This window comes from Nothobranchius furzeri, chromosome 12 (assembly GCF_043380555.1).
Source record: "Nothobranchius furzeri strain GRZ-AD chromosome 12, NfurGRZ-RIMD1, whole genome shotgun sequence".
Classification (NCBI taxonomy): Eukaryota; Metazoa; Chordata; class Actinopteri; order Cyprinodontiformes; family Nothobranchiidae; genus Nothobranchius; species Nothobranchius furzeri.
In genome coordinates, this window is record NC_091752.1 from 69,155,548 (window position 1) to 69,181,829 (window position 26,282).

Genomic DNA, 26,282 nt, shown 5'->3' on the forward strand with positions numbered 1-26,282 from the left:
TCAGGCTGAAATAACAGACTCTTATTATGAAAGGCTCAATAATATGCATCAGATTGGTGTTTAGTTCCTTTTTCCCATCTGATATTTATAGTTAAAATATTTTTATATATTTGACCTACATTTCAGTAACATTTTAGGTTTTATTAATAAGACTCATCTTAGTCATAATAACACATAAATATATGCAGTAAAATATAATGCATTTCATTAACATGCACTTGTGTTGGAAATAGTAATAACATTTAGTTTCTGCTGCTAACAATGTAATGGTGGCATGTCTATTATGTACGGGTTGGCAATAATCCAGTTCAAATTATGTTCAAAGATAGACGCATTTGTGAATTATATACCACAATGGCTTGCCGTAGCCTTGTAGCTGTAATGTGACCCGTATCTGCAGCGGTTCTGATCCGTAGTGCTGCAGGATGCAGAATAAACAGGATGGTGGGGACTTTTCATCCGCTTGTAGAGTTTAGTCTTTCTTAGTTTTACGATAATCATCATCATATATTTTTCTGTGCGCCACTTGATCGCAAGACTGCTACCTGTTAGCTTTAGCATTAGCTAATCTGCGTGTAGCTGCACTTTTGATCCCAAAGTTTGGATCGGTTCTGCCTTTGTTGGTTCCTGTATTTTCCTCCACTGCATCCAGATGACCACACTGTTCGCCAGTAAAAAGCATTTTCTTACACGTAACTTACTTTTGTTCAACAAAGTTCTGGGGAAAATAGTAATTCAAAGATGTTGCACCTGTGCTACGTTTAAAAAATAGACAGACAGTTACAGCCCTGCTCCGATATGGAAGAGCTGGGGGAAAATCAGGACGTTAATAGCACCAACCATAGGTATGTACCAACTAGCGAGAAAAGCAAATTTTGATCTTTTTCTGCAGCGGTTTTAGCGCTTTTCGGTGCACCGCTGCTGGCACAGCGCCCTGTAGTGGCGCAACGCTGCAACTGCAGTTACAGTAACATCCATATAGCTGGGGGCAGAGTGAAATCAGGCTGGGGCGGCACAAAAATAGCTGGAGGCGGCCGCCACGCAAATTTGAATACAGGAAAACCCTGTATATGTGCCCCTTTTTTAACTTTGAGCACCCGCCCCTTCAAAGGTCTCTGCACGGCCCTGCTCTATCTGCTTCCTTTACAGCACCTGCTGAGCTCATTTAAAGGAGTCTCCTAGCGTCTTCACACAGATGACATCCAACTGTACATCTCCTTTAAGCCCCATGAGATGTCTACGCTGCAGCTGTTACTCTCCTGCTTAGACTCCATTAAAACCTGGATGGTGGGAGCTTTCTACAGCTGAATGAAGATAAGACTGAGATCTTCATCTGTGCCCCAGAGAAGCTGGTTCCCAAAGTCAGAGACTCTCTTGGTCAGCTTGCTTCCCACACCAAACCCTCTGTCAGGAATCTTGGCGTGACCTTTGACCCAGCTGTCACCCTGGATTCTCATGCCAGTTCTCTTGTTGGCTCTTCCTTCTTCCATCTCAGGAACGTTGCTAAGCTGTGTAACGTGATGAAGGAGCCATTTCTACCCTAACAGCTGTTTCCTTTTGACACAGTGTCAGTGTGTCTGAAACAGCCTGAAGGTCATACAGTCGTTTCTAAACTGTTTACATTCCAGCATGAAGACAGAAGAAAGAAGAATGAATTCTTTCCTTTTGATTAATCAAAGAACTCTTATTTTAATAAAGCTAATCCATCAAAGTGTTAGTCGATATAACAAGATGTGACCGACCTGTGAAATTAAAATATTAATTATTTTATTATGATCTTAGAAATGAAGTAATGTAACTTTAAATGGTTCAACAGGACTCATTTCACGTAGTGTTAAAAGGACTTGACACATTTTTTCACTGATCCAATCAGAATCTTACAGATCTGACGGAGGCGTGCTTCTGACGGTGTTTGGTAATTTTCATTCAACAATAAACCATAACATCCGAGGTATAAAACAGATGCCACGTCAGCTCTAATGCAGTTCAAAGCGTTCCAGAGCAAAGTGACGGAGTGGCCAATCCTGAACTTTAACTCTTCAACCGAAAGAACCACGACAAGCTGAGAAAATCCAGTCGCTATAACAACAAGCAACGACAACAGCTCCTTTCATAATAAGAGCTCCACTGACCCAGGCTGGGTCTGAACGGACGCCAAGACAAGAGTCGTGTGCCGGCAGTATCTTGAGACGGGTCTGGTCGGAAACCGCAGCTCTGCTTCCAGCTCGGTGTCCAGAGAGGGTCCGAGTGGACCTCGGCATTCCTGATCTCACAGAGGACTTCCACCAGGCAGGTAGGCGCAGCTTAATGGTGTCTCATGCAGTTCTGAAACGAACCCCAGCTTATTCCAAACCAACATCTTCAGTTCCCGTCAGAACTAATCGCTTCTTCGGATTTGCGGGTTCTGATTTACATGACACGTCATCCATTCACCGCCTCATCCATTTTTAGTGGCACTATACACTTAGTTCTTAAATAAGCCTAGTTTAATTGTTAGTAATAAAATTTCTTAACTTTTAAACTTGACTCGTTCTATTCTGTTGTCTCTGAGTGAATACATAACGGTTACATGATCTCTGCATTAAAAAGACCCGATATTCTGGTTTAACCAACCCCGATCCATGAGGCGGATTTCATATTTCCTATGGAATCCCACGCCTTACGGCTCATTAATTAAAATGTAAGAACCTCATTTTTCCCTTACAGCTGAGTCCCATTCTGTCCCGCTCTGAACTTGAGACAGTTCTCCACACCTTCATCTCCTCACGCTTAGACTACTGTAACTCTCTTTTCACGTGTCTGAGCAGAACCTCCCTGAACCGTCTACAGGTGGTTCAGAACGCCTGTGCTCGGCTTCTGACCAAGTCCTCCAAACACACCCACATCACCCCGATTCATGAAAAAAACACTAAAACTGAGTTATTTTTTTGAAAATACTTTTTTGTTTGCCTGGGGTGTTTAGTACAAATCAGTCTTGATTGTGTTATGAAATATCTAAACTTTAGAATTTTTTGCATTTATAGTTTTTACATAGCAACAGATTTAAAATTTACTATACACTAGGGCTGCAGCTATCGAATATTTTTGTAATCGAGTACTCTATCGAATCTTTTTTTCGATTAATCGAGTACTCTAATAAGTTACCCTTTTGTGTTTGTAAACCATTATATCAAATAGCATGTTATAATTATGAAAGACCTCTTAAAATGAGCAAGCAATTGGCAGTTATTCTTAAAGTTTTATTCAAAATTAGTTTTCAAAACTTCAGCACTTCAACTTTACTTCACAGTAAACAAATGCATGTGCAAAAAATAAGGATACAACCTGAGCCGATTTTCCCCTCGTGCAAGAATCTGCTAGCCGGCAAGCCAGAGGATAACTTTAGGTTACTGTCGTAACCCCGGTTCTCTGAGTAACATGAGTGAGATGTCTCACTATGGGATATGCCCCTCTGCGGATTCCTCAGAAGCACTTATCTCAATACGCCAATCCTGATTGTCCAGTGACCGTGACGTACGTGTCCCCCTGCTACTATAAGTAGCAAGCGTCCCAACGTACACACTATTCAAGATAAACACCTCTTCTCGCTTCGCCCAGCAAGAAGGGTTGTCTGGTGAGACATCTCACTCATGTTACTCAGAGAACCGGGGTTACGACAGTAACCTAAAGTTCTCTTTCTTAACATTCGTTTCGATGTCTCACTATGGGATATGGAGACTCCCGTATTGCCAGACAGCTTATCCAGCGATCACCAACCTACAGGGATACGTCTTGGCCCGCCAAAGACCCCACACTCAGAATCGTGTGAGTCATTGCAGGGACCGAAACATCAAGCTTATAGAAGCGTGCAAATGCAATTGGAGAAACCCAACTTGCTGCAGCACAAATCTCCCGGATTGACAGCCCCCGAAAAAGGGCCCAAGAAGCAGACAGGCCCCTAGTAGAATGGGCCCTGAGCCCAACAGGAGCCTGAATGCCCTGACAGGAGTAAGCCATAGAAATAGCCTCCACAATCCAGTGGGAAAGCCTCTGCTTTGTGACGGGTTTCCCCTTACGAGGCCCACCCCATGACACAAAAAGCTGGTCCCCCCTGCGAAGGTTCTCCGTCCGATTCACATACTCCTTGAGCGCGCGAATCGGACACAGCTTGTGCCACCGCTCCTCCTCAGGAGAGGAGAAGGGTGGCGGGTAGAAAGCTGTGAGGATAATAGGAGAAAAGGAGCCCACCACCTTAGGCACAAAGGCAGGGTTGGGCTTCAAGGACACCTTCATGTCACCGGGTGCAAACTGGGTGCAGGATAGGTGCACAGAGAGAGCCTGTAAGTCACTAACTCGCTTTGCAGATACCAAAGACAGGAGTAGCACCACCTTAAGAGACAGGATCTTAAGGTCCAGGCCGTCCATAGGTTCAAATGGAGGCCCGGAGAGGGCCGACAGCACCAAGGACAGATCCCATGAGGGCACCAGGGGTCGAGACACAGGGAGAAGTCTGCGCGCGCCCCTCATGAAGCTACACACCAGGGGGTGTTGACCAGCCAGTTTCTTCCCAAAACCCAAGTGTCGGGCGGAAATGGCTGCTAGGTACACTTTAATGGTGGAGAAAGCCTTCTTCCCATCCAACAAGTCTTGCAGGAAAGACAGAATGACGTTCACTGGGCATTGGAAGGGTGAGACCTCCCTGCCCTGACACCAGGCTTCAAACACCCTCCATTTACAGTCATATAGGGACCTAGTGGAGGGGGCCCTAGCATTCTGAATGGTTCGAATGACTGCCTGGGGCAGCTCTGCTGACACTAGCCCGCACCCCTCAGGGGCCAGGCCCACAGGGCCAGCCGTTCTGGATGAGGGTGGAAGATCGAGCCTCCCGCTTGGGACACCAGGTCCCTGCGAAACGGAAGTTTCCAAGGTTGGCCCTCCAGGAGCTGGAAAATGTCCGCCACCCAATGCATGGCTGGCCAGTATGGGGCCACCAGAATGAGAGTGTGGAGCTGGGTTCGTACCCTCAGCAAGGTGGGTAGTATCAGGGCCACTGAGGGAAAAGCGTAAAGCAGTCCCCGTGGCCAGTCGTGCGCCAGCGCGTCCACGCCGAGTGGAGCGTCTCGGTGGCGCAGAGGACAGTGAGCATTCTCCTTGGAGGCAAAAATATCCACTACGGCTGTGCCGAACCGGATCCAAATCTGTTCCAACACTGCTGGATGCAGGCTCCAATCCCCGTACAGGGGTGTCCCTCTGGACAACAGATACGCCCCCCGATTCAGAACACCCGGGACATGGGTGGCTCTGATTGAGAGGAGATGCCTGCTGCACCATAGGATCAGTCTGCGTGCCAGCGTGTGTAACCGCATGGAGCGCAGCCCCCCCTGGTGGTTTATATAAGCCACAGTCATGGTGTTGTCTGTTCTCACTAGGACATGATGGCTGGAGAGAAAAGGCAGGAAGCGCCTCAGGGCTAGAAAGACAGCGAGGAGTTCCAGATAATTTATGTGTGTCCCCCAGAGCTCTCTGCTCCATACACCCCTGACAGAGCGACCCTCCAGGAGCCCCCCCCAACCTGACAGGCTCGCATCTGTCGTGACCACTTTCCTCACGAGAACCAACCCCAAAGGCACCCCCTGTGCCAAGAGGGAGGGGTGACGCCAACAGCGGAGCGCCGCGACGCACGCTGCAGAGACCGTCACCCTGCGCGCTCTGTGGCGCACTGGAGAGAGACCCAGAGAAGCCACCCAGCGTTGAGAATCTCTCATGTGTAGACGGCCGAGTGGTACCACTGAAATAGCCGACGCCATGAGACCCAAAAGCCTGAGGCATAACGCAAACCACACCGAACTGTGTAGGCGGAAGCGCGCCAGGCAGAACGAGAGCGCGTTCACGCGCGGTGCCGAGAGACAGGCCGTGAACGCCCCTGAGTCCAGATTCAGACCTAGAAAGGTTATTTTCTGGGAGGGGAGTAAAGCGCTTTTGCGCCAGTTTATTCTGAAACCCAGACCACACAAGTGAGGGATCACAACCAGCGTGTTTGACGCTGCCTCCTCTCTGGACCGTGCCAGCAGGAGCCAGTCGTCTAAATACGTGGCCAGCCGAATGCCCCTCCCTCTCAGAGGGGCGATCGCCGCCTCCGTACACCTGACAAACACCCTCGGGCTCAGCGAGAGGCCGAATGGGAGCACGGTGTATTCGTAACACACTCCCTGAAAGGCAAACCTCAGAAATTTCCTGTGTGGAGGGTACACGGGAACATGAAAGTATGCGTCCCTCAGGTCGATTGAGGTGAACCAGTTGCTCTGGTGAATCAGACGCAAAAGGGATGAGAGCGTGAGCATTTTGAATCTGTACTTTCTGAGGCATCGGTTCAGGGCCCTCAGATCCAGGATCGGGCGAATTCCGGTCCCTCCCCGCTTCGGGACCAGGAAGTACCTGGAGTAGAAACTGCTCTGAGACCGATCGGGAGGCACAATGCATATCGCTCCCTTCTCCAGCAGGGAGGAGATTTCCCCCTGAAGGATGTGAGATGGCGACCCTGGGCGTGGGAGAACACTACGCCGGAGAATCGAGGAGGAACAGAAGCGAATTGGAGCCTGTAACCCCTCGAAATAGTTCTCAGCACCCAACGTGAAGCAGAAACCGCTGTCCATTCCTCCATGTGAGTGGAGAGCCGTGACACAGCCGTGACACACGGAGCAGCAGCTCCCTCCAGAGGTTGTGGGGCAGCGGTGCTCGTGGCAGCCACTGCGCATGCGCGGGGGCTTTGTGCTTTGACGGCCCAGGCTTACGGGGACGACCCGTGGCGCCGCCCCCGCCTGGAACCGCTCATGGGTGACATTTTTATTGATTTTTGCTGCGCCCTTGACATCTTGTCTGGATGCGACAGCGAACCTTTTAATGCTCCTTGAGCGTGACATGTTTGTGAAAAACAATGTGAGTGCTTGTGACGTGTGTTTTGAGCCGGCACCGCCGGCTGCACGTCCTGGCCCCACCCTGGACCGCTCGGGAACTCTGCCGGAGGGGTTCCGTGAGGGGGGGGAGAAAGCACCATGGCAACATCGAACAGGAGGAGCTGGCGAACGGGGAACCGCCAGCTGCAGCGTCGGGAGGGAAAAACTCCGACAGGCTGCCCACTTTTTCCTCCTCACCTGCTGACCGCCGTGTCTGGTGGATTGTCCCGGCGGCGGAGCAGCTTGGTTGCCGGATCCCTGAGGCCAAACTGGTCGAGGCTCTAAGCCCGAAGGAGCCGGTTGGACAGCTTGAGGCTTCGGGCGCTTTGGGATCCGGAACTGAGGCTGGGCTCGGGCAGCTGCCTGAGGCAGGTTCGGCCGAGCCGGCAGCGCCGGTGAGGGTTTACGGGGAAGGCAGAGATGAAGGGCTTCATCCTCTTTCTTTTTGGCCGCACACCGTTGCTGCATTGATGCCAGGGCAGAGCCAAAAATGCCTTCAGGCACGATTGGCATGTCCAAAATGTCCTCCTTCTCTCTCTGAGAGGTTGGTGAGGTTCAGCCATAGTGCACGTTCTTGAAGCACCATCATGCCCATAGCTTTAGCCGTAGCATGGACCGCGCAGCGCTGCACACGCAGGCAGATGTCGGTCAGTACGGTGATTTCCTCCCACACCTCCGGGTCCGGCTTCGTATTCATGTCCTCACAGAGCTCGGCTTGGTACGCCGAGAGCATGGAGGAGACATTCAAAGCTCGGACCGAGATGGCGGCAGCCTTGTACGCCCTCTCGTTCAGCGCCGACTGGAAGCGGTCCGCCTTCGCAGGGAGAGCGGGAGGCCTGGAGGAAGTCGCCGAGAGCCGTGGGTGCAGGTGGGCTGCAACCAGCGGTTCCATCGGCGGCATGCGAAGCATGCCAGCCTTCTCCATCCCTTCGAAGTCCAGCGAGGAGGCTCCTTGGACAGGAGACCTGGAGCTGAACGGGTGTTTGTCCCAGGAGGACCTCACTTCTTGGAGTAGCTCCGGGAAGGCGGGAAGGAGGGGCTTTGCCGCCCTCGTGGCCTGAGGCAGCTTCTTTCCCTCGTAGCGGGATCTGACAGCCTCAGTGACCACGGTGGGCCAAGGGATGTTGAGCCTGGTCGCAGCGCGTCGGCAGACTGACTGCATGTCCAGGTGGGCGGCCGGAGAAGCCGCTCCATCCCTGGGAGAGGACGGACAGCTAGGCATGGAGGCCTGAGCGATGGGGAGAAAGACGTCGTCCTCCTCTGAAATGAGGAGTTCCGAGGTGTCCTCGTCGTCTCCGTAGTCCAACTCCAACACGTCCTCGGCGGGGTGGCTCGGACCGGCCAGTTCGAGCTGTGAGCCCCAGCTGAGTTCGGCACACGGTTCCGGCTCCGGGAGGACATATTCGCTGGCATCCCCATGCGGTGGCCCAGGGGCCGGCAGGCAAGGGTCCTTCCCCGACAGGCTAGCTTGGCGCGCTAGCCGCCGGCGAAGGCTCTTCAGGGTGAAGCAAGCGCAGCTCTCACATGACCCGGGGACTTCCAATGCCAGCTGGGCGTGTTCCAGCCCGAGGCAGCTCGAGCAGACCCTGTGCGGGTCTTTGCTTGAGATTTTGTTCCCACAGGTACAGAGGCGAGCTCCTGCGCCGTCGACTCCTCTGGTGGGAGGAGCGGCTTCCATGTTGGCTAACTGGTGTGTTAGCAGAGAACGAACAGATGCACTGGAGTGTGAAGCTGCTCGTTATGCCCCGAGCCTATGGTGAAGGTCAGGACAGAAGGACGATAAGTTAACGTTCGGCGACGGAGAGAATATTAGAAGGCTCCGTCTGTGAACAGTTGAGCTAACTTACCTCAGAGATAAGCGACCACCGAAGCGAGAAGAGGTGATTGAATAGTGTGTACGTTGGGACGCTTGCTACTTATAGTAGCAGGGGGACGCGTACGTCACGGTCACTGGCCAATCAGGATTGGCGTATTGAGATAAGTGCTTCTGAGGAATCCGCGGAGGGGCGTATCCCATAGTGAGACATTGAAACGAATGTTAAGAAAGAGAACTGTTGAAGTAGCGTTGCGAGCGGCTGCGGCCCAAACAGAACCAGAACCGTTCACGGCACATGCGCCAACAGCTCGCCGGCTGTTTCCCTATTAACACACGTTTGTTTTAATTTCTACACTTTTTTTCTCACACTAACGAGGATTGTCGAAAGCATGCTTGCCGTGGTTATGTCAAATTATACTGATCACAAAACATTTATTTACTTTCTTTCGTTTTCCTCCGCCACTCATAAATACCCGTGTCCTCCTGCAGCAATACCGAGGGACAACAAATATCAATAACAACACAATAAAAAGTCCGACATATTGTGTAAAAATGCTATTTTTAGCACATTTTAAGTCCGACGTGTTGCTACCAGACGTACGGTGTGAGCTGAAACTGAGTGCTACAAACGAAAAAGTCGCACAGTGTCCGCAGAATATATAGAAATACAGGCTAAAATGCATTATCTTGTAGAGGCTCCGAGTCCGCTTGCAGAAGTGACATTTACAGGTGGATGTTTCCTGGTCAGGTGCTGCAACACGGAGGATGTGGTGTTGTGGTAGGCTAAATCCATTTTACAGTATTTACACTGGACTACGTTTTCCGCCTTACGACGTGAAAAATGGTCCCACAACTTTGACTTTTTCTGTCTTTTTCGCACTCCAGGGTTCAAGTTGTCCGCCATGGCTTAAGAGAAAGTTAAGTTACATTCGCTACTCGGGTGTGCATTCAGTCCAGTGGGCATGTGCGTCACTTATTTCAGTCCGGGTGAAACATGACCCCCGGGCGATTGCAAAGCCATGAATTAATTAAACATGAATTAAACGACTCCTCGAGGCAGAGAATTTGACTCGAGGATTTTTTGTACTTGAATTATTCGAGGTACTCGAGGAATCGTTTCAGCCCTACTATACACTCAAGCCATTAGAGGACAAAAACGTCCCATTGACTTTAATGCAAACCACAGTTTTTGATCCTATATCATCTGCAACAAATAATCATGCTTTATGTGATGTTATGGTTTCATTTTGGACAAAAGTAGAATTCAGTCATGTCTCCATAAGTTGCCCAGGCGAGAAAGTTTACACATTTCTTTAGATCTTCTGCTGTTTTTATTGAAGTCAAAAGGCCAACCTGACCTCTGATAAGTAAATAAAACACAGTTTGACTCTCCTACTGAACTTGAAAGTGTAGAAAACAAAAACAATTAGTATGTTTATGCACCTGCCACATTCAAACTCCTTGTAGTCTGGTTATCTGGTCATTTCACTTCTGTGAAAGCCACAGAGCTAAATGAAGAGGCATCTCTCTGTGGAACAAGTTCTGGATCAGCTACTGCAGCCTGATACTCCTGGAGAAAATGAGGAGAGTGAAACATCTTCAGTGGACTTTGAGGTGGACTCAGACCATTCTGTTTCCTTGACTTCTTCTCCTGACCTGTCCAGTGAAAGAGAAGGGAGGACAACGGATCCTGCTCCAGGATGGATTTCTAAAAGTGGGCAAGTCTGGTTTCCTACTAACGCAGAAACTTCCCACTATGTTCCTGCTGCAAGATGTTTGAATCCTGGGCCAACACGTTACACCATCACACGTATTTACGATGTGGTATCCTCCTTTGATTTATTCTTTACTCCAGAAATGACTGAAATCATCGTCAACATGACAAATCTAAATGGAAGACGTGTGGTGAAGAACTGGTGGGATATTGATGACATCGCAGTGAGAGCATACATTGGGCTCCTGATTTTGGCTGGTGTGTACCAGTCCAAAGGGGAATCCACCTGCAGCCTTTGGGATGACCACTGTGGACGTGCAATCTTCCTGGCCACCATGAGACACCAAATTCAAGATGATCAACTCCACCCTCCGGTTTGATGATGAGCTGAACAGACGTTCCCGTCTCAGGCAGGACAAGCTGGCCCCTATCCACTCGATTTGGGACATGCGGACCCATCGCCTCTAAATGCTTTTCAACACTGGGTTAGATGTGTGTGCTGATGAGCAGCTTGTCCCTTTCAGAGGCAGGTGCAAGTTTCACCAACATATGCCAAGTAAACCAGCAAAGTACGGATTGAAACTCTGGGTCACTGCTGATGTTGCCACTTCCTATGCCTGCAAGTGTCAGGTTAACACAGGGAAAGCTGCTGGTGAGGCTGCAGAGGTCGGCCAGGGTAAACGTGTCATTTTGGAGATGACCGAAGAGCTCCAAGGAGTCACTTCACATGCATGCATTCACACTTCTGGCCTTTCATAAACAAACTGAACTACAAAGAGTTTGGATGTGCCTGAGCTCCAGCCAGGTGCATAAACATATTGTTTTTGTTTTCTACCCTTTGATGTTCAGTAGGAGAGTGAAACTGTGTTTTGTTTACATGCTGAGCTTCTGACTTCAATAAAAACAGCAGAAGATTTATAGAAATGTGTAAACTTTCTCGCCTGGGCAACATATGAAGAAATGACTGAATTTGGTGGTGAACAGTAAAAATCATAAATTTGACCACTTTTGTCCAAAATGAAACCATTACATCACAGAAAGCATGAATATTTGCTGCAGATAATGCAGGATCAAAAACTGTGGTTTGCATTGAAGTCAATGGGACGTTTTTGTCCATAACAGGCACAAGAGGGTGGTAAATTTTAAATCTGCTGCTACACAAAAACTAAAAAAGCATAAAATGTGATATTTTGCTAGACTATTGACATATCCAAGGCTAATTCCATGCTGTCGTTCTTTTTAAAACACAGAAACGGTTTCGTTACCTGTTTTTTTTAGAAAATAACTCTGTGCTGTTTTTTTTTCTTCATAAATTACATCAATGACTTTTGAGTATTCAAACTGGCATTTCAGGGGTTAAAAGCTTCAAAATGATTGAATTTTTTATGTTTGAGCAGGGCTGAAGTTGTTCACCAGATCTATGAAAAAAGTAAAAAAAAAAAAAACATGAATGTATACATTTTTTATAGCCACTTTTACAAGCGGACGTTTTTGTATGACTCTTGTATGAAAATTAAAGTGAAGCCTGAGGGTTAAGGCTCATATGATTTATAGAGGCTCAAAGTTCAGTTTCCAATTGTAAATACATTTCATTCTACTGTCAGTTTAAAGAAATAATACAACTGTTATATGTGTGAAAACACAGTTACAGCTGTCTGTAATTCACATATGTTTCTGTGTTTCCTACAGATTTTCAACAGGTGGTTCTGCTTAAAGAAGAAGCTTCAGAAGAACAGAGTGCTCGTGTCAACCACCAGCACCTAGATTTTCTCCACAAAAAGGAGGAACAGGAGAAACTCTTGTCTAGTATGGAGGGAGAGCATCTCCATTTGAATAAGGAGACTGATGCTGCCAGGTTTCAATCCTTTAGCCAAAAAACACATTTAAACAAACACACGAGAGTCCAGACAAAGCAGAAACATTTTGCCTGTGAGCACTGTGGACAAAGGTTTCACCAAAAGACTAATTTAACCACACACATGAGCGTCCACACAGGAGAGAAGCCTTTTGCTTGTGAGCTCTGTGGAACAAGATTTAGCCGAAAGACAACTTTAAACAGTCACATGAGAGTCCACACAGGACAGAAGCCCTTTCCTTGTGAGCTCTGTGGAACGAGATTTAGCCAAAAGACAACTTTAAACAGTCACATGAGAGTCCACACAGGACAGAAGCCCTTTCCTTGTGAGCTCTGTGGAACGAGATTTAGCTTAAAGTCAACTTTAAACACACACATGAGAGTCCACACAGGACAGAAGCCCTTTCCTTGTGATCTCTGTGGAATGAGATTTAGCCAAAAGACACATTTAAACAGTCACATTGGAATCCACACAGGACAGAAGCCCTTTCCTTGTGAGCTCTGTGGAACGAGATTTAGCCAAAAGCCACATTTAAACAGTCACATGAAAGTCCACACTGGAGAGAAGCCTTTTGCTTGTGAGCTCTGTGGTAATAGATTTAGTGAAAAGGGAAGTTTAAACACACACATGAGAGTCCACACTGGAGAGAAGCCTTTCGCCTGTGAGCTCTGTGGTAATAGATTTAGTGAAAAGGGAAGTTTAAACAAACACATGAGAGTCCACACTGGACTGAAGCCCTTTCCTTGTGAGCTCTGTGGAAAGAAATTTAGCTTAAAGTCGACTTTAAACAGTCACATGAAAGTCCACACTGGAGAGAAGCCTTTTGCCTGTGAGCTCTGTGGTAATAGATTTAGTGAAAAGGGAAGTTTAAACATACACATGAGAGTCCACACCGGACAGAAGCCCTTTCCTTGTGAGCTCTGTGTAAAAAGATTTAGCCAAAAGACAAATTTAAACATTCACATGAGAATCCACACTGGAGAGAAGCCTTTCGCTTGTGAGGTCTGTGGTAATAGATTTAGTGAAAAGGGAAGTTTAAACAAACACATGAGAGTCCACACTGGACAGAAGCCTTTCGCCTGTGAGCTCTGTGTAAAAAGATTTAGCAAAAAGACCACTTTAAACAGTCACATGAGAGTCCACACTGGAGAGAAGCCTTTCGCTTGTGAGCTCTGTGGTAATAGATTTAGTGAAAAGGGAAGTTTAAACAAACACATGAGAGTCCACACTGGAGAGAAGCCCTTTCCTTGTGAGCTCTGTGGAACGAGATTTAGCCAAAAGACACATTTAAACAGTCACATGAGAGTCCACACTGGAGAGAAGCCTTTTGCTTGTGAGCTCTGTGGTAATAGATTTAGTGAAAAGGGAAATTTAAACATACACATGAGAGTCCACACTGGAGAGAAGCCTTTTGCCTGTGAGGTCTGTGGTAATAGATTTAGTGAAAAGGGAACTTTAAACAACCACATGAGAGTCCACACTGGAGAGAAGCCCTTTCCTTGTGAGATTTGTGGAAAGAAATTTAGCTTAAAGTCAACTTTAAACAGTCACATGAGAGTCCACACTGGCTTTTCGCCTGTGAGTTCGGTGGAAAAGATTTACCCAAAAGATCAGTTTAAACTGTCACAAAAGAGTCCATAAAGGACAGAAGCCTTTTGCTTTTGAGCCTTGTGGACAAAGATTTAGCTGAAAGAAAACTTTAAACAATCATCTAAGCATCCACTAGGGCTGACCCATCTATTGAAGGGGTCTCCAACCTTTTTTGGCCCGTGAGCTACTTTTAACTATTTAACTATGTGAAGCACATTGGGCTACCGTTTTGTGTATGAAATGGGCTATATAATAAACTTAGAGAGAGGGAGAGAGAGAGAGAGAGATGATCCGGTCTTGGGGAGGGGGCGGGGTCAATGACGGCGGCTGCAGCGTAATCTGTCTTTTATTTAGGGACACAGAGAAATTAAAAGGAGAGAGAAATAGAATATAGAAGTTCTTGTTCCACTTTATTCTTTTGTTTCATGATGATAAACTGATGTTAAATTCAGCGGAATGAGGAACTTAAAGGAATCTTTGGTTCATTTTAAGTTACAGGAGATCTTGTTTCCTATCTGCTCCTCCAGAGACAGCATGGACATGAGGGTCCCACAGGACAGGTTAGTGGAAAGGTTTGTAGTTAGCTGGTTAGTGAAGGAGATCCATCAGCTGGGTAATTTAATCCTAATCCAGCCCACATCCTTCTGCTGGTGTTATTATCAGAAAGAATAAAACACACATCTTAAATATTATTGGAAGTGTAGAATTTGTTTTATGTTTTATTATTTTCTGCATCAAACAGAACTTGATTCATTCTCCAACATTTCAGAAACGAACCACTGGGTTCAAATGAAACTAAGTCAAACATTTCATTTGGTGTTATTTCTGACACCCTTCAACTGTGGCATAAACATCTGAATCTAGAGCTGCTCAGAGACAAGAAACACTCATATATGAACCCATTATGTATTTTATTATTACATTATGTGTCCTGTAGGTTTTCAGAACTTTTTTTAGATTTTGTGAGTTTTTGCAAAGTGTGTTTTCTCAGCCTGAGGTGTGGTGCTGAACGAGGAAACAGATGTTTTACTTTGTTAAATCTTCTTAAATGTTTAAATGTTTTGTCCTAACCTGTTGTGAATGGAGAGCTTTTGAGGGATGGCAGGTTGTGTAAGTTACGTTTTTGATAAAAAAATTAAAAGCAATTATCTGACATCTTCTGTTTATCAAAGAAAACAAACCAATATGAAATAATCGTGATGCATCGGGGTATCGAATCGAATTGAATCGTTGACCCAATAATCGTAATTGAATCGAATTGGGAGACAAGTGAAGATTCACACCTCTAGTTCACAATCATGTTTTGTTACTAAATGAGACACTCGGCTGAAACTGGGGGAAATATATGATGAATCTAAATCACAGGAGATGTCCAGAGTTTTTAAAGCCTGTGTTCATCATGTTGTGGGGGACCACAAAGAGGCTACACTCGCACCCAGTTCTTGGTACCACAGACGTATATATTGACTTGGGACTGTTTGTATGTAAATATTGTTGACTGCTTGGCCGCTTGATCAGAACCAGAAACGTATGTGTAAAAGACCATCTGGGTGTTCAAGGGGCCGTATGTGGAGGGCCACACAGAGGCTACGCTCACACCAGAATGCATCTGTTTTTAATAGCTTTTATGTCAGTTTGATATGTTTGTTTTATCATGTTTTTACCTTGTGATGAACTTTTTATCTTGTTTTTAGAATTTTTAGGGAACTTCTGCACAGCAAACAGATAAACAGTCAGATTGAAGACGGTGTTATTGTAGACCATTCGGCTCCTGGTGGTTTAATCTGTGGATGGAAGTTACAGCTCGACCCAGCTGTGACCCAGCTGGAAAGTGTGAACTTTGCCCCACAAAATGAGGCCATTCATGATGCTACACGTGCGACCATCAAGAACAAAGTAGAAATTCAGCGAAAGAAAGCAAATTGACTACATATTAATTTGGTACAAGTGTGAACCTAGAGCCCCACGACTGTTATTATTTTAGGTACGGAGAGTGATCACGCTAGATCAAACAATGGGTTGAGACAATGTCTTCCTCCAAACTTGAGTTTATTTACACACAATGCATAAAACAAGTTCTTCTGTTACAACCTCAACCAGGTCTGGGATCCTGGGAGGGCTAACACAGGTACGTGAGTGCAAAAAATAAAATAAAATAGGGAACAGTACACCAAATCATATTTGACAAAACAAACATTTTAACAACAAAAAGCGTCCCTCGTCGTCTTCCTCAGCTTATCCGGGTCTGGGTCGCGGGGGCAGCATCCCACCTAGGGAGCTCCAGACCGTCCTCTCCCTTGCCACCTCCACCAGCTCCTCCGGCAGGACCCCAAGGCGTTCCCGGACCAAATTGGAGATGTAAACTCTCCAACGTGTCTTGGGTCGACCCGGGGGCCTCCTGCCGGCAGGACATGCCCGAAACACCTCCCCAGGAGGCATCCTGACCAGATGCCCAAACCACCTCAACTGACTCCTTTCGAGCCGGAGGAGCAGCGGTTCTACCCCGAGTCCCTCCCGAATGTCCGAGCTCCTCACCCTATCTCTAAGGCTGAGCCCGGCCACCCTACGGAGGAAACTCATTTCGGCCGCTTGTATCCGCGATCTCGTTCTTTCGGTCATTACCCAAAGCTCATGACCATAGGTGAGGATTGGGATGTAGATCGACCGGTAAATCGAGAGCCTGGCTTTCTGGCTCAGCTCCCTCTTCACCACGACAGATCGGCTCAGCGTCCGCATCACTGTAGACGCTGAACCAATCCGCCTGTCGATCTCCCGATTCCTCCTACCCTCACTTGTGAACAAGACCCTAAGATACTTAAACTCCTCCACTTGAGATTGGACCTCTCTCCCGACCTGGAGTTGGCAAGCCACCCATTTCCGGTCGAGAACCAAAAAGCGTCCCTACGGGAGATAAACGACAACACAAAATGGAAGAAGACTTGTTAACCCCAGAGACCCACGGTTGTAATATTACAACATCAGATTTAAGTCTACAAAAATAAACCTTCCACATTTATTTTTCTTTTTAAAACCACATTTACATTGCTAATAGGTCCTATTGTTCAGTTCTGCAACACTGTTGGCTGTTAAAATGTGTAAATAGGCCCGTTTATCTGGCCTCCTAGAACAACATGTGAAAGGTTAAAAAAAGATTTTGCAGTTGTTTTCTAAATTTGGGTTTCTGGGGGTTAAGACAAAAATGTTCTGAGTACTATGGCCCATTAACACTCGGCCTTAACATGAACTTATCTGTGCGAATACTGGGGATTCACCCAGAGAATCCAAATATGAGGCCTTACCAGAAACAAAGGGGGAGCAGACTCAACCAAACAGTAACCACCCTCAACAACATAACGACAAGCGGAAGTAAGGGAAGCCGGCCCCAAAAGAACATAACACTTTCCCTAAGGTTACGTCCAAACCGTCTGGATAATACCATAGCTTTAAGAACTCCCCCGAGCCTCCAGAGTTCCAAGAGAAAAAAGAACATTGCTGGTGGGCCAGTTCTGGCTGACAGATGGGATTTGGGTGTTGGTTGTCTTATTTGTTGGGATGCACATTATGTATCTGTGTTCTGTTTATGTGGCTTTACCTCAAAAGAACTTTGAAATCTCATCTCTACACAAATCTTATTTCACAAACCAGGAAAAAAATCTATCTATCTATCTATCTATCTATCTATCTATCTATCTATGGTTAATCATCAGTATGCTTTGTGAAAATAAGGTTTGATCACACATGTATTTATATGCTTATAATGAATCACCTGTATGTTAATCCCCATATTAATCATTTCAATGTTCGGGTGTTACTCACGTCCCTTTGAACTGAACGATGCATATACCAAATGGATGACTCACCTGTGACTGGTACGTTCTAGCACTGAGTTAGACCTATATCTGATTTATGCAGGCTGATACTGCTAGAAGTTTCAGCTTGTGCTGAAGGAGATTCTCAACAGGCGAAGGCCAGGTGCAGACTAGACCATCTAAAAGCTGTTCAACGGGAAAAAGCCAGGGCGTAGGTCATCGCAGCCTTAGCAAAGGAAGATAGGGTAGGAAGCAGATGGGGCAATGTGTCTCCCATCTTATCTGGAGGAGGGAGTGAAAGCAGAGAGGGGTGTTGGTTACCATGGCAACAGGTGATGGCCTTCAATAAAGTTAAGGAGGGGTCAAAATGAAACGTTGCAGCATGAGAGGAAGAATCAAAAGGTGTACATCTTGTAAAATATTCAGATTTGTCACAGGGACTGGGGTGGCAGAATCTCTCCTAATGCATGTGGAAAATAAAGTGTGATGATTGCAACATAAGGCAACTTGTGGCTTACTTCTTGTCCCACGCCCTGGTTGTAACTGCCTTCTATAATTTTGTACATAACTGTAACAGAAATGTTGTGACTGTATCTTTTGCTGCCTCTTGGCCAGGGCTCCCTCAAAACTGAGAACTTTAATCTCAATGGAACCTTCCAGGTTAAATAAAGAATATAAAAATAAGTAAATAAAATGTATTTAGATAATGAAACGTCAAAAAGGAAAATTATTTTACTTGTTTGTCAGTGCATTTGAAGAAACAACTTAAAATGTTTTTTATTTAACCAGATGAGTCGATAGAGAACTCATTCTCATTTACAACAACGATCTGGCCAAGAGGCAGCAGCAACAGACACATAATTAGCTTTACATCAAAGAAAAACAAATGAGATAAAAACAAACAAGATTAAAATAAAGTAAATAACAAAATTATTATAACAGGTGTAAAACTAACTTGTCTTTACTTTAAGTAATTGTTTGAGGAAGATATCACATGTTATGTGTGTTTTATTAGTCCCATTCTGAACACACAGGTGTGTTTTATTCTGCTCCAGCAGGTGGCGCTAGTGCACCTTTACGCTGGTCACCGACCACCTGAAGAAGCAGAAACCGGAAGCTGCTAGCCGAGCTAGCTTGTTGTTCTGGTGTGTGAAGAGAACATTTGAGGCTCTGCAGTAAAAATGTCTTCACTTCAGTCTCTGGGAGAGTTGATCAGCTAAAGCGACTAACTGCTGCTGCTGCAGAAATCTTCTCACCAGGCTGTGGAAACTTTCGTCTCCTCCTCAACAACTTGGTGGAGTTCTTTCCAGAACCAGAGAAGATATTCTGCGGTCTTCGTGACAATCGGAGCTCCAGAATCAGGTTGTGGGTGAGAAAAGCTTTTCTCTAGACTTCCTGCCCTCTGGATCTGCTGCTGTTCCTTTGGCCTCTCTGAGAAACGCGCTCGTTTTGCTGCTTTCATCAGATTGAAGAGGTTCCCTCTATCAGACTCGCTCATCTGAGTTGGTCATGATGCAGGATCGCTGCTCGCTCTCTCATCCATCCTGCTCACACTCTCCGACGGAAAAGGCCCGAATCTGAATGTGACTCTGGAGGAAAAAGCGGTTAGCTCTACTCCGTGAACTCTGGTGAGCAAAGGTCCTCTTTTCCAGACTGGATCTGTCCTCAGCTGATCAGAACCAAAGCGTTGGATCTTTAATCTCCTGCGTTGTTCTGAAGCAGCATCTTAATCAGCTCTCCTGCTTTGTTTCTATTGCAGCTGTTAGCTAAACACGGCTAAAGAAAATCTGCTACCACTTCAGGATCATCCATCAGCTGGGACTGATTCATCGTGTGTTCTTCACCACCTGGACCTGGACAGCATGGACACAGGTACTGGTGGATGAATGAATGAATATATGGTCAGTCTATGGTGGGACATTACAGTGAAATAATGAGAATGAGGTTCAATCTTTAAAATAATGATCTGTATATGTTTAGCACTACTGGGGTTCTAAACCCCCCAAAGCGTTTTACATCACAACCAGTCATTCACTCATTCACACACTGTTGTAGAACCTTGTAGTTTTAGAGTGATTAGATCTCTCTAATGAATGATTTTTGAAGCCAAGTATAGTTAAAGTCCCAAAGTCATCGTCACACACTGGTGAAGTTACGTCCTGCATTCGACCCGTCCCCATGGGGAGCGGTGAGATGAAGCTGTGGGAACTATTTGGTCTTCTGTCGGGTTTCAGTCACTACGAGAATCAGTCAGAGACAGGAGAGGTTTTCATCGTGTTCACAACCTACCTTTGTTGTAGCGTCAGTCACGCATCATCATTTGACCAATCACAGTTGGGGAGACAGCCTGCTGCAGACACGATGGCAGCGGCGCTGACAGCACGTATGACTGCTGTTGCTTCAGCACGTCGCTGTGGTTTAGAGCTTAAAGGCCCAGTGTGTGACACAATCTTCTGACCACACAGAATATAAAGTATACGAATTAGATAACTGCATAGATCCAGAAAACTATCTCTATAACAATACAAACAACTGTGAATATTACACAGAGGAAACCTTTAACAATAATGTGAATATGGACAGAGCATTGTCAATAATTCACTTCAACAGCAGAAGTCTAAACAAAAATTTGGGTAAAATAAAGGACTACTTGAAAAACTTTAAGAAATTCTATTTAATTGCCATATCAAAGACCTGGCTAGACAATGATATACTTACTGAAGTGGAAATAGATGGATATGAACTATTCACAAGGAACAGGAGAAATAAAAAAGGAGGTGGGATTGCCATCTATGCAGCTAATGACCTGAGATGCACAATCAGGGGTGGACATAAACTTCAAAACCAACCGGCCAGCCGGGCCGGTAACTCTGAATATTTACCGGCCCTGCCAAGAATCTACCGGCCCCGCTGGTCAGCCGCCAAAGCGAGTCTAAATAACAACTGAACCGTTTTAATTGTAATAAACCTTCATTTTGTACACATTCACAAACATAATAACGTATTCAAGTTTGAATTTGTTTGTTCCCTCAACAAAACTCGATTTTGTCGTCACATACTTCCGGCATACAACGCAGTACATCACCAACTCCGCTTTGCTGTACTTGAGCCATTGGCTGTGTTCGAGATGAGCCAGTTCTGCGCAGATTAGATCACCGGTGATCGGCGAGCAGCGCATGCCGGTTAGATTTGTGTCCGAATTGACGCCGACTTGCTCTGACGTCATGCATGCGTAGGCAACGATAACCTCGTGAGATCTAGGCGGCCGCAGATTTTGGAGCAAGGTGCTGCAGTTGCTCTCCCTCAGCTGCGAAACCTAGAGGATGACGGGAAACGCCTGGCTCTCACCTGATCTAAGATCTGATTGGTTCATATTTTGATCCAAACATCCGGTGGTAGAACATGAAATGTTAGTTGGTCACATGTATTCTGTAAATCATGTTATGTTGATGATGACAACTATATAGGCCATAAAGAGAAATGTGTTTTGTTTTCTTTTGTCACGTTTCCTATGAGCACACTGAAGCTACAGCTGCTAACCTTTACTTATTATTACAGTCATGTCTTCATATACAATATATGATATCCACAAGCACGTGAGGATGTGTTTCAGCTGCTAACAGGCACCAGAATTACAATTGAAAATTGAACAAGTGTGAATGCTAACGCGATATCTTCAGCCATCGTCACCCCCGAGCTACACATGCAGGGAAATCCAAGAGATTTAACTGGCAGAAACAACTGGTTCACACCAAAGTCTCTCCCACTCTCTCTCTCTCTCTCTCTCTCTCTCTCCCTCTCTCTCCCTCCCTTTCTCTCTCCCTCTCTCTCCCTCTCTCTCTCTCTCTCTCTCTCTCTCTCTCTCTCCCCCTCTCTCTCTCTCTCACACACACACACACACACACACACTCACACAGAGATAAAGAGCTGAGAAAAGGCAGAGGAAATGGAGGAAAAACTACAGCTGAGCCGAGGCGCACCTCGACTGGGGGGCGCGCCTCATCCGAACTGAGCAGCGGCCGAATTTCGTGAGCGATTCGCTTCTCGACGCTTCCGCGGCCGGTGTGTCCCCGGCGAAACGCCGGCTTTCAGCCACTCCCCCTGCTGCTTCCGTCTGCTCTCGTCTGTTTTCCAGGCGAGCCGCTGCTCAACTCGAACACGGCCATTCTCTGTGCCTTCCGTCTTCTTTAAACCGCCAAGAATCATTCCACCTACGCACACGCTTCTCTGCTTCATACCGTGTCGAACTGTCTCGCTTCTCCTCACCAGTTTTAAAGCGTTTTGCCGGAGATTTCACCAAGAAATCCCATCCCTGTGGTGGCGCGATCTTCCTGCGTGCTTGTGTGTTTCTAGCGTGGTTCCACTTCGTCTTTAATAGTCAACTTATAGTTCACGTGACTATAACTAGAATTGTGCAGCACGTGCACGAATCGTACAAGTGCAGTACGTGGCTAGAGGCGCGCAGTTTCACGCGCGCGAAACGAAAACAGCGCCTTCCTACAGGGCGGGGCCATGATGTAGGTGAAAGCCGGTGTGTAAATGACAAATAAGGCTTGGGCGCCACCCGGGCGGTAAGTCGTCAAGTATTTACCGCCCGACGAGAAAATTTAGCGCCATTGGCGCTCGGGCGCTTTAACGGTCCACCCCTGACAATGCTCAAAAGTATGACTGAAACAGTTGAAAACATCTATGAATGCTTAACTCTAGAGATAAATATTGAGAAATCTCAAAATATAATCATTTCTTGTATTCACAGAACACCTGGAAGCTGTCTCCAGACGTTCACAGATAGAGTAAACGAGATATATGACAAAGTAAATAACAGAAAATCCATAATAGTATGTGGTGATTTCAACATAGACCTGTTAAATCCTAACGAACATGTTAAAACCGCCGATTTTATAAACACAATGTACGCCACCAACTTATTTCCTTTGATCACAAAACCTTCCAGAATAACAGTAAATACAGCAACAATAATAGACAATATATTCATAAATAAAAGAGAAAATAAAATAACTAGCGGTTACTCATCAACGATATTAGTGGCCATCTTCCAGTATTTGCCATCATACAAAACTTGAAAAATACTGGAAATAACACAAAAATAGAAGAGCCCAAACTGACCCGGTGCAGAACAGCAGGACACATTGCAGCATTTAAAACGGACGAATCCTGGGAAGGACTATATAAACAGCATGATCCAAGTAAAGCATTTGAAACCTTTTTAACAAAATACTTGAATTTTGCAATAAAAACTGTCCAATTAGAAAACAAAAACAAAATAATAAGCCATGGATGACAAAGGGGCTTCAAAATGCCTGTAAAAAGAAGAATACACTATATAAACTATTCATAAAAACAAGAAAAAAAGAGGCAGAAAACAGATACAAATCATATAAAAACAAACTAATTAGAACTAGTAAAAAGGAATACTATGACAAATTACAACAACTGAACAAAAATAATACCCAAGGAACATGGAAAATATTAAAAAATATTATTAATAATAACGATAGCAAAAAAAGCACAATCGAGGCTCTGACCAGTGAAAGTGGAATTCCTATAAAAGTACATGGAGAAATTGCTAACACACTAAATTATTATTTTGTAAATATCGGGACCAATCTAGCTAATAAGATAGGAAAACCCATAGGTGAAATTGATATTACTAGACACATAACTGCTAATATAAATACCTTGTTTATTAAGGACACTGATGAAAAAGAAGTCATTTCCACTGTAAATAAATGTAAAGACAATAGATCAAAAGACTCTGAGGGTTTTGACATGTCATTAACAAACAGCAGCATAATAGAATGTATTGCAAAACCGTTTGCATACATTTGTAATCAATCATTTAAAACAGGTATTTTCCCAGTGTCGCGTGCACGTCCCATTTGTCGGTTCCGTTAAAACCCAGTTCCGTTAGAACTTATGAGACTGTGCATCTTTCAGGGTTCGGTGGGGATGTCGGTGAGTTTTATTGTACTAGACCTTGGTTATGGACTCCCTAAGTTTAGAATCATATCTTCTATTTTAAAGGTGAAATGATATGCAAGACATTTCCTTTGTAGTAGCCCACTTCTTTTTAATCAATCCCGTTATCTTTGGTTTAGATACTAGGGACGAAGCCCGACGGGAGGCCAGCCCGCTGGCAATTATTTGGGTTATTAGGATTAATTGCGCCCCTGTCAGCTCATGTGGGCGGTTAGTAACTATAAAATGATTCTTGTTAGTTGATCAGGCTAACATAGATTGATCAATTTATCTAATTAATCCAACCTGCCAGCGCTGATAGAGACTTTTTCACACTTGCGAATCAGAGCCAAAATTAACCTCTAATGTTTTGGTTTTATCATCCTTAAGACACCTCGTTACTCGCGGGAGAGGAAGGAGACAAGCTCCTTTTATCTTAAGGTTTCTTTATATTAATCTGTCACAAACCGTAAAGTAAATCCTGATGAATCAGGAACCTATAATTAATGTGCTTACCTCTGGGCAATATGGTCAGGGCTCCCACTGGCCCCTTCAAAGAGGACCTCTTTAAGAATCAGGAATGTAGATTCTTTTTCAAAAAGTTTATTACAAGATCAAAAAATACAAAAATGAGTAAATATAAAACTAACTGCTTCCTCCAAGGAGAAATTAGTTCTAATGATTAATTAAGAAATAAGGAGTCGATTTACACCAACTCTGTCTTCTTCTGTCTCAGTCGACCACCCCAAAACCGTCTCGTCTTGTCAGCCTCCGTCCCCCATCCAGAGGACGGAGGATGACCTCTCCAAATCTGCTCTGTCTCTTCTGCTGTCTGCCCCAACTGCTGTGTCCAGCTCTGCTCAGCGCTGCTCTTTTATACCCTCCCTGGGCCAGCTTAGACGAGGTAAAAGTCGCATATATCATTATCTCATGACAGTAAGGTCATGGGGTAATTTACCAGATACACACTTTTTAGCTCAACACAAGACATCTGGTGTCATTATCAATACATGCAGCATTCTACATGAGGGCACAGGTCATAAATCATCATGTTTGTAGCAAATTGTAGGTCTTCCTTCAGCATTCCTGAGAGGGCTTTTCTGTCCAATGGGCTGTCTTCACTCTATTCCAGTCCTTCTTTTCCCGCCAGAGGTGGATCCAGGGGTGGAGCCAGAGGTGGAGCCAGACTGCCTCCTGACCTTTTGCCCAGTTCTGTCCTCCTGTCCCTGTGACCCTTCTGTGACCCTTAGCTTGGATGCTTGTTGTGCAGCTTGGCTCCTGTCTTCTGGCTGATTTTACTCGCATAAGCCAGTTCAGTGTGTTTCAGCTTGCCACTGTCTTTGGCATGTGGGGACTGGCAACACCAGTAAAATGAAAATTGCGAAAGTTATAGCAATATTTAAATCAGGTGATCAAAAACAGTCATCCAACTACAGGCCAATCTCTCTATTGTCTCAGTTCTCCAAAATAACAGAGAAAATATTTGTAAGCAGATTGGATGATTTCATTGAAAAAAATAATCTACTAAGTGAGCATCAGTATGGATTCAGAACAAAAAGATCAACGGCAATGGCAACAATTAGCATGGTAGAGGAAATAGCTACTTAACAGGAAGACAACAAATTCACAGAAATCCAAAATGTAAAATCACCAACAAAACAAGTGTACTGTGGGGTACCTCAAGGTTCAGTGTTAGGACACAAGTTATTCACACTTTACATAAATGACATCAATAAAGTAACTAATCAACTGAACTACATTCTCTTTGCAGATGGTAAAACTGTTAAATCAATTTAAAAAATGTACGTCAAGAAGATGATGTCATACTACCATAATGACCATGTGTGAGCTAGTGTATCTGATAGATGTGAATGAAAATGTAATGTTCTTGCACAAGTTATAGTATTTAAATCTCTGTTTTGATCAGTATCATACATTGACTTATTAAGAGTACTGGTAGTTTTGTATAGTTTTGTCTTTAGTTCTGGGTATTTTTCCTCTTGCTGAATTATGGTTGTTGTTGCTCAATATATTTCAATTATTATTATCATAATTATTATTTTTATCTCTGTCTGTGGAGGACTCTGAAGACGTGTGGATATTCGTGGTGTTGGTGTCAGGTTTCCTGCTCAATGGCCCTGGGGGCTACCTGGCTTACCGGAAAATTAACGAGCTGTCGAGGAATACTGGCCTGATCCCGGAGCTCAGAGATGGTTTGCACCGCGCTGTGAATTCACAGACTCAAATAATTGTCAAGATGAATCGTAAGCTTGGGACTTTGGCGGAGATTCATTCTTTGGCACAAAAGATGGATGCCATCAAGGAGAGAGTGGACGAATCAGCACGGATTGGGATAGATTAACGTCCATTATTGGGATTTTGAGAGGTTGAGGACCAACAAACTGTAAGACAGAGAGGAAATTATCTCTGTCTGGCCCCAAAACAATTTCTAATCGGAATCTGGCGTTCTTGAGCCTGCAAGGCTCCAACGAAAACTACCCCCTCAGAAGATATGTGGAATGTGCTGTCGCTATGGCAACTCAACTCTGTCTCCTTTCCCAGCCTGGTCGGGACTGCGGGAAGGCT

At 45.3% G+C, this 26,282-nt stretch overlaps 1 protein-coding gene across 7 annotated transcripts in view; it reads left to right on the forward strand.

Moving 5' to 3' along the window:
• The window catches only part of LOC129157262 (zinc finger protein 84-like), a 173,059-nt gene that overhangs the window by 10,010 nt on the left and 136,767 nt on the right, over positions 1 to 26,282 (forward strand). For 6 of the 7 annotated variants that reach the window (XM_070542941.1, XM_070542940.1, XM_070542942.1 and 3 more), the window contains one exon: positions 12,152 to 18,218. The exons of the other annotated variant lie outside the window; for it this stretch is intronic. In XM_070542941.1, coding sequence (XP_070399042.1) covers positions 12,152 to 13,959 — 1,808 coding nt within the window. In that variant the 3' untranslated portion in view covers positions 13,960 to 18,218. Of the gene's footprint in view, positions 1 to 12,151; positions 18,219 to 26,282 lie in introns of those variants that run through there. 7 annotated transcript variants of the gene reach the window in all.